Source organism: Catharus ustulatus, chromosome 18 (genome assembly GCF_009819885.2).
Source record: "Catharus ustulatus isolate bCatUst1 chromosome 18, bCatUst1.pri.v2, whole genome shotgun sequence".
Classification (NCBI taxonomy): Eukaryota; Metazoa; Chordata; class Aves; order Passeriformes; family Turdidae; genus Catharus; species Catharus ustulatus.
The window spans coordinates 6,749,030-6,758,148 of record NC_046238.1 but is presented as its reverse complement, the minus strand read 5'-3'; the positions used below and the strand labels follow the sequence as shown (position 1 = coordinate 6,758,148).

General features: G+C 47.7%; 1 protein-coding gene across 1 annotated transcript in view; it reads right to left on the bottom strand.

The window, feature by feature from the left end:
- Nucleotides 1-5,980: 5,980 nt before the first annotated feature.
- The window catches only part of FBRSL1 (fibrosin like 1), a 498,161-nt gene continuing 495,022 nt past the window's right edge, over nucleotides 5,981-9,119 (bottom strand). Inside the window, exon 20 of the mRNA XM_033075794.1 lies at nucleotides 5,981-9,029. Coding sequence (XP_032931685.1) covers nucleotides 7,796-9,029 — 1,234 coding nt within the window. The 3' untranslated portion in view covers nucleotides 5,981-7,795. The remainder of the gene's footprint in view (nucleotides 9,030-9,119) is intronic.

Below are 9,119 nucleotides of genomic sequence, written 5' to 3'. Positions count from 1 at the left end.
ACCTTGCTTCTAAAAGGAAGAAATAAAGGGAAATGGCTGAATGGGGAGGGATTCATTTCATGGGGATGTATGGACATATTTATTTATTTTTCCCCCTCTTGCATTCCCGTTCAACCGCCTTTGGCAACACAGCCGTTCACCCAGCTGCTGAGCTTCATATGGGCCTCATCTTTCTGCAGGAAAAATAAGTCTGTTATGGCAATTTCCCCATATTTAGGACTGTTTCTCATCCCAGAGCCCATCTCAGAAGCCCCTCTCTCTTGGAGCCCGTGGCTGGAGTGAACAGGGTGCCCGAGCCTGGGGGAACCCCTCGCACAAGGGCTTGAAAAAGGCTGGAAGCCTGAGACTCTCCTTGTGCAAGGATGCTGTGAGCTGCTTTCCCTGCTCACTGGAGCCTGTGCCAGTGCCTGCAGCTGTCCTAGCTGTCCCCAGCCCAGGAGCTCCTGCTCCTGCCCTGGCAGAGCCGCTGCCCCGGGCTGAGCTGGCACAGCCTGTGCGGTGCTCCCGGGGCTTGTGCCAGGGCAGCAGGGATGTGTGTGTGTCCCTGGCCTGCCTGGCTCTCCCTCCTGCAAGGGCAACCTGGGCTGATCTTCCATCTCCATCCCTTGGCAAAGGGCGTGGCTCTCACATCTTCCCAAAGCTGCAGAACTGCTGCTTCCACCTCCCTGCCCAGCCTGCTCCTTCTGTGCTGGGGACCTTGGCTGTGCTCTCCCCGGAGCTTTCAGGCATCCTGGCATCTCCTTCCTCCCCCAGAGCTCTTTCCATGCTCCTGTGAAGCATCATCTGGTCTTGTGGATCCTCCCATGGGGGCTGCCGTGCTACAGCCAGGGCGATTATTAAACTCTGAGTGTGAAGCTGCAGTGAGCTGCTGTGGCTGTGGAGCCAGCTTGGCCTCCAGGGAATCAACACCCCCTGCCCTGCGAGCTGGCAGCCAGACGGGCTGGAACAATAGTGCGAGTTAACGGAGCACAACAACCATCGGTGTTTCCTATTAAAAGTATTTTTATGATGTTGATTATTATTAATATTATATAGGGGCTGTAATTTTCTCCCGACTCACTCCAACATCTCACAAAATAAACAGTTGCTGTATTATCCCCTTGTAAATGAGACCACAGGATTGTAAACTTTAATTTGTTACTTTTGGCTGCTCTCAGGTTTGGCAGACAATTAAACCAATTCATTAGTTCACAGAGGCACATTTTTGGCCATGTCTGGCTGCGTGAAGTCATCCAGTGAACACATTGGAGGCAGGGTGTGGAAAAACCGTACTGTGCCTTTGCCACAAGACCTGTCAGTAATGGTCCAAACAGGCCACTGTGGACTTTGCAGACCAAGGTGGGAGAGGGTCCCCTTGCTCCTGTGGCTCTGCTGTGCCCTGGGCACAGGCCATTGGCAGCCCAGTGCCCCTGTGTTCTAGCCAGAGAAGTGGCATTGATTCTGTATCTGACAGCAAAGTAGCTGTGTCGTGCCTGAGGCTTAACCTTTAAATTCTGCAGAGTTGGACTAGTGAAACTCCATAGGACAAGGCAGAAAATGCTGAGCTCTTGGAAAGGCTAATCTGGCCGTGCGTGACCTCCAGAGCCAGCCCCAGCAGCTGAATTAATTCCTGCAATAGCTGGGCTGCTTTGGATCCCTGCTTTCCCAGCTGCAGACACATGGTTAACCTGCAGAGCTCCATGACAGCAGAGCACAGCTTTTAGCCTTTCCAGGGCCACCAGTGGTATTGCTGGGAGTTAAGGTGGGTTTCTTTTAAATGGAAGCTGTAACAGTGTGTTTTATGGTACTACCACCTCCCCTGTCCAGAGCTGCTTAGTGCAAATCACCCCGCAGATGAGGTTCTCTTGTCAGACATTTTTCACTTTCTGTAGTTTCTTAGATGTCCTTTAACAAACCAAAAATCCTGAACCATCTTAGTTTTGAAAAAAGCCCCATAAAATTAATCCTTTTTCCTTTGTTCCCTCCACAGGAGGAGGCTTTTTTATAGCATTCAAAAAGGAAGGAAAGATTTTTGAATACTGAAACCTAAAAGCTTCCCCCAAACTAGTTCCTCACCATTGTGCTTTTCACTGGCCAGCAATTTGAATTTGGATTTGCAGCGTTCTTCTGCTTTGCAATTTCCTCTGAGTGATCCCACCACCACCAGCGTGCCTGGGGAACATTGCTGGGCTCTGGCCCTCCTTCAGCTGGAAATGCTGGAGAGAAGGGGAGGCTGTGGAAGGGAAGGGAAAGGAGCATTTTTGTAAAGCTGGTCACACCCTTCAGTGTCTTGACTGGCTTTTCCTTTTCCTGAAATAATAATAATATTATATAAAACACTTTTAATAGAAATAAAACTTTTATCGAAGTGTTTTTTGCTAAAACAATGAACACATGCTGCAGAAGAGCTAATTATGACTTTGTAAATGATGGCAACTCCTCTGGAAAGCAGCTGCAGAAACCTGCCCGCCCTGCTGAGCCACAGTGGTTTTCTTCCAGGGTTCCTCCTGCTGCTGGTGGGTGACCGAGGCTGGCCCCATCTCCTTTGGGTGTCAAACACATGCTCTGCTCAAGCTGCTCGGGGGGAGCTGAAGGGCTTCACCCTGCTGCGGGCAGCTGCGCTTCGCTGCGTGAATTCCAATCAGGAGCTACAGGAGGAGGAGGAGGAGGACCAAGCTGGCTGGGTTTTGAGTCACAAAATAAGCCCTGTATTTTCCTCCTTGCAGCTATTTATCAAGGCTCGGTGCAAAGGGCCTGACACCCGGGCAGCAGAGCCGTGTGTGACACAGAGCCGGTAATGAGGGACCCTGTGCGGAGCGGCCAATGGAGCCGCCGGCTCCGACAGCTCCGGCTCCCGGGGACCGCGGAGCATCTCTGTTTTGACACATCCTCGCTGAATGAGGAACAGAACAAGCAGAAAATGGCTGATGATAAATGCAGCAATTAGGGAAGCTTAATGGAGCAGAAGGTTTTTTTGTGAGAAGACAAAGAAATTGCCGTGCCGACACCTGCGAGGAGGTCCCGGCGCTGCGCAGGGAGCCTCCAGCTGTGCCGCAGCAGCAGGGGCTGCGGTGAGGGGAGCCGACCTTTCTACTTCACACACACATCCCTCAAAGGCTCTGGAAAAATATTTTCCAAGTTAAACTTCAAAACATCATTTGATTTTTCTTTTCCTCCATTGTGTTCAGAAATGGGAGCCTGTAATTTAGGCCTGCTGTAGCCTTCCCCCACTCCTTGCTTTATATTCAGTTCCACATAATACAGTGCACTGCTGGGAAAGGCGTTTTCCTGACAGAATATTGATCTTGGGGCTGTGGAGGAGCTGTGGCCTCAGCAGGGGATGCCACCCTGCTGGACACAAGTGGACAAGAAGCAGATCCCCTGGACAATGCTGCTCGCCCAGGGTGATGCCCAGTTGGAGGCTGAGCCCACACCCTGCCCTGCTCTTCCCAAAGCACCGAGATTCTGAGCTAAGCCCCAGGCCACCAGCTCCCCAAGATCTCAGCAGAAGTCCTACATTTGTTTGCCCAAGCCCCATTTCTCTTTATTTCCTTCACTGGACTCTCCCCAGAGCCAGCTGCCTATGCAAAGGAGCGCCAAGAAGCACAGGGGAGAGCTCTGCAAGGGCTATTGGCATGGGGACACCCAGTTTTGGGGACACCCAGCTTTTGGGGACACCCAGCTATTGGGGACACCCAGCTATTGGGGACAGGCAATGCCATTTTGGCCTCTCACAGGCCCATTACCAAAATCCCTCAACACTGCAACATAACTATTTTCTTAAGACTTTGGCAAAACGGAATTTCCTGAGGGAGGTAAGGAAAAGGTTTCCTTTTTTTTTTTCTTTTGCATGGCACAAGCCAAGGAAAACACAAATCCTGTTTTCCCCTCTGTTGACGGTTTCTCGGCTCCAGCCTGAGCTGCACACCACTGATCTAGCTCTGCTCTCATTCTGGCACTTGCTGGGCTGCCCCAAGCACAGCTGGTGAGCCTCACTCTTCCCTAAGCTCTCAGGATATTGCATTCCTCACTAGTTGGCTTCTTGTCCCTGCTCTGGGCCCGGGAGGTGCTGGCATTGCAGAGCTGACAGTGGAAGCTCAGCCTGCTGCCGAGTCCTTGGGCTGCCCTGTTTGTCCAATCCAGGTCACCAACAGCTAACCACATATTTATGGTATCTATACAGGCTGAAAAGGACAATTCCCATATGCTTATTAAAGCTGGTTTTTAAGGGAAGCACTAAATTTCTTGTCAAGGAACAGTTAATATTTTTGACAAGTGGTCTGAGGACTCGTTACAGCTTTAGAGATTGGCTGTTCCCCTCACTCTGTGATATCCTGGTTGTCTGTTTTATTGACTGGGCCAAGAGTGGCTCCCATTAACTGAAGCTGGTGCACACATCTTCCATGGAGCCCCAGTGGGCATGTGGCATTTTGGACAAAAGGTAATGTAAGTGCAGCCACTGCTCTTTCTCCTTATGGTTCCCTGAATATTTTTTATAACACAGGTTGCCTGAGGCAAGCAATGAACCTTCCAAATCCCATCTTCTTCCTCCCACCCACTGTCATTTGTTTGCTAAATTCCACCCTTTTTTTTGGTGACTGAGGGAAGTCTTTGGGGAGACAGCCAAAAGTAAAATAAAAATGGTGAAAATAGCATAAAATGAAAGCTGAACAGTGGTAGCAATACATAAAACCCAGGAAGTCCTTCTGTACCAGTTCTTTTAGCAGAAGGCAGCTCAGCTGGGGTGGCTTAAAGGAATAAGGCTGAATTAATTAGTTTCTCTGTTTAGGTAATAATACCATTAATCATGATGAACCATTTTGTGAGAGGGCTGATACTCGACACTGCAATTCCACAGGAATCCCACTGTAGTGCAGCATTATTGATGGGTCATCCTCTGAAGGCGTGAGAGCAATGCCTCCTAATACAGTAAATGGCAAACCACTGATTTTCTTTTAATATTCAGACCACCACAACATCAGTCATGATGAATTCTTCTGGCACCAGGGTGGCTGCAATAAGCAATCCTTCAGGAATGCCAGGGGAGCATGGCATTGATTTAATGCTCACTTTTTAAGTCATACACAGATCAGATGCAGGGTATGGCCCATTTTTTGCATTTTTTTCCTGAAGTTTGCAGTAACAACCTCCTTGCTCCCAGGTACCTGCATTAGGAAGATGCAGATGTGGACTCCAACAGAGGTTAGGGGGGATCAATTATGCAGGTCCATGTCAGAGATGGTGTCAAACAAGACCCCATGTTGGACACTGGCACCAGGAGAATTACAATCCCCCCGAGCCAGCATTATGAATCTTTATGCTGAGTTCAACACGCTTTTCACATCCACCATGTGTTCTCTGTTCCTCCAATTTCAGCTGGGAGAGCAGGTGCTGATTTTTAATGCCTATTTTGTTTTAAGCCTCCTTTCATCAGATTAAGGACCCTGCTATTTTATTTCATTTCATTTTTCCACGCTCAGTAATTTAGTCACACGCAAGCCCAAACCCAGAAGCCGCAGCACGCTGTTCAAGCATCGCCGCTGTCACAGGGCTCGGGGCACGGCTCCACCCCGGGGCAGGCTGGGGAAGCCAAGGGAGAGGAGAGCAGAGCTGCAGGCCATAACCTTCCCGTGGGGATGCTGCAGAGGGTCCCTCCACACTGAGAGCTGCTGCACACAGGCTGTGCTTCCTTCGCTGTGCTTCCTTTCCCGCAGGCGATGCTGGATCAGCCCGGGGCGCAGAGCCCTGGGTGCCCCCAGGCTGTGGGGTGCAGATGCTGCAGGGCTGGGGGCACTGCTCTGCTCTCCTCCCCAAACCCCAAATCCCAACCTGCAGAGCGTGCCATGGGCCGTGTTCCTTCTGCTGGGACAGGGATTCACAGGCAGAAGCAAATCCCTGCCCCAGCACCAGCCCCTTCCACCAGCTGCCTCCTCCCAGCTGTCAATAAACCATTAGCCTCGAGTCAACAGCGCTGGCTACGACACACAAACACTCAACTGCCTTTTTCATCCAAAATCAATGTTGTATTTATCTTCATTGATCTACAAGGAAACTGAATGTTTAAAATTACAGGGGGTGCAGGGGGGAGGACGGGGAGGGGGGGGAAACAAGAGTTACAGAGCCAAGAAAATAGTAGCGGATGGCTGAATTAACTAGAGAGAAAAAGCCCAGGATATATAAAACATGGACACTGAAAAATAAAATAAGGGAAGGGGGGATGGTACAGCAAGTAAAACATGGCAAAATTTACATATGGATGAAAAGTAAAATTGGAAATAAAAAATAAATCATGCCAAAAAGCAGTTCAAGGCAGAACCACACTGAAACAAACATTTGCTTATGGTCTTCATGTACTATAGATAATATATCAGAATTTCTTTTTTTTTTTAATCAACCATTAGACTTTTTTTTTTGCACTCCTAAAATTCTACTTTGTCTTGTATACAGATTCCAATAAGAACACTGCACAATTAGCACAAGGGGTCCACGGAAAATTGTCCTTGCTTGCCAGCGATCCTGCCCACAACACAAAAAAAGAGAAAAAAAAAAGGAAAAAAAAATAAGGAAAGGGTCTGCCGCATGGTACTGTGCCAGTTCCATCTGCTTTTGCCAGCTTGAAAAGTAGGAAACCAAAATTCCCTTCCAGGAGCGTGTGTTTCTCTTTCCTTGACGAACTGTCCCTTGTGTTTGTACAAAAAAATTCAGTCTCTCTCTTTTTTTTTTTTCTTTTTTTTTTTTTTTGTTAAACACAAGCATCCTTCTTCCTGTTCACATGCCATTGCCATTCTGTCTCCAGAGTTGCGAGTTGGTTGTTTTTGGGTTGTTTTTTTTAAATTTTTTTTTTTTTTTAAAACCTTCCTCCCCCCAACATCCACTAAGACCTGCCTCCGAGTTCTTGCATAGTTGAAGTATATATGCCGTACTGAGCTTTCTGAGTGTGAATTTCTGACTGTGACAAGAGTATGAGTTGTAACCATGTTAACAAATAACCAGAGTGGTTCTAGAAACCATTTTTATAAAGTCTACCTATGTTAAGAATTTAATATTGGTGTACATTTATATTAACAGAATATTTACAGTTTGTTTTCTTTTTTTTTTGTTTAAAACAAGAAGTCAAAAAAAATTCCTCTTAAATTTCTGCATAATATAATAAGGCAAAAAACAAACAGTTTTGTACATTATTATTATTATTAATATTTTAATATATATCTGTAACTTCGGTTCCAAAGTACCAAGGTAAGTGATCAATTGGCCTCAGAAGGGAACCTCACAGTGGACTGTAAAACTACAGTATTTCCATAAATAATACTTTTAAGAAACCCTGGGTATTTTTTTCTTAAGGATCTGAGGCCTTTAAAATGCAAATTTAACTAAAAACAAAAGCAAAATTTCTTCTTTTTTTAAGTGAATAAAGAGCACAAAATTAAAAAAAATACAAATCCATTAAAAATGTTTCTCACATTTGGGAAAAAATGTACAAACTTGATATTCTTAACTCTTTTTTTTTTTTTTTTTTAAGCACAGAAACAAAAAACAAAACCAAAAATCAATACCTATATATTAAATTCCCATTCTCAGCAACCTTCTTGTTGGAAAGTCCCCAACCCCGTTATTTATGGAAATGTGCTTAACTTCTACAAATTTTACATTAAAAAAAAAAGTTTACAGCAGTGCATTTTGTAAAAGGTTTGTTGTTTTCTTTTTTTGTTGTTTTTTTTTCTTGTTTGTGTTTTTTTTTTTTTGTTTGCTGTTGTTTGTTTTGTTTGCTTGCTTGCTTGTTTTATGTACAGGTGAGTTTAAAATTCAATGTTGGGGACTATCGTGCCTCTACTTCTTTGGGGTTCCTAGAGGGGGAGTAGTCCCTGGACTCTGAGTTTGTGAGTGGAGTAGTCCTGCGAGGGGAGGCAGGTCTGGTGCTGCTGGCTGGTACGAGAGGCGGCGGCGCGCTCAGCGCTGCGGTCGGCGGGTTCCTGTTCAAAATCCCGTTGTGCATGGCAGTGGATGGACTCAGTCTGGGGTAATGCATCCCGCTCAAATGAGGCATGAAGGATGGCACGTGTGCCAGGTGGCTTTCGATGGGGGACGAGTGCAAGTGGTGCATTCTGGCACGCTCAAGTTCTTCCCGTAAGTGCAAGCGCTCGCGCTCCTCCACTTGCCGCAACCGCTCCTGCTCTCGGCGGGCTTCCAGAAGGTTCTCGTGGTTGTAGTCGTGTGGTTCCCTGTCTCTGTAGGAACGCTCATGGTCATAAAAGCCAGAGGTGGTAGGAAACCTATGGATAGGATCTGTCCGGAGCTGGAAGTCCATCCGACGGTGCAGGTCTAAGCTCCGGTAGGCATCTCGCAACGGGTCCCTCATGGGGTCCCAGGAAAATCCGGGATGCGGCAGCCTCTCTCTTCCTGACAGGGGGTTCATGCCTATGAGCGGGGTCATCATCCTGCTGCGGTCCAGGACATTCATGTTGTTCATCTGGTGCACGCTGCCCATGGAGATGGGCATGGAGGCAGCCATCGAGTGAGGCAATGATAATCCATGGAGAGTGGGCGGTGGGGGATGCTCCACTGACCGCGAGTGCTGGGAAGGCTCAGACCCAACCACTAGCACATCACTGTCTTCCTTCCTCTCCTCCTTGACTTTGATGTCATTCTTAATCTTCTGGAGGTCGCTAGGAAGCTCTGTCTTTCTCTCCATGTCCTTGCTCATTAGATTGGTAAGCTTCAGGCTCTCACTTAGTGCAGGTTTGCTGTATGGGGATACAGACTGGATTACTGGCTTTGTGTTGTCCTCAGAGGGTCTCTTATCATGGCTTGGAGTTTCCTTCACTGGGGAACGGCTCTCTTTGATCTTGTGCTCCGCTATGGGCGGCTCTCTCAGCCGGTCAGGGTGCTCTCTCTCGGGCTCCTTGGACCTCTCCCTGTCCCCGAGGCTGACCTGCCTGATGGGATCGCTGGAGCTCTGGCTGTTGCTGCGGATGAGATTGCTGATCTGGTGCGTCACTGGCGCTGATGCCGGCGAGGATCTGTTCGAATGCCTGTTCTTATCCATGAGGTCTCTGTAAAAAGACAGAAGGTACATCCTTGGTTATGTGTGACAAACATACCTGTGATGCTGGGCATGCAGTGCTGTGCCCAGTTGTGCACTT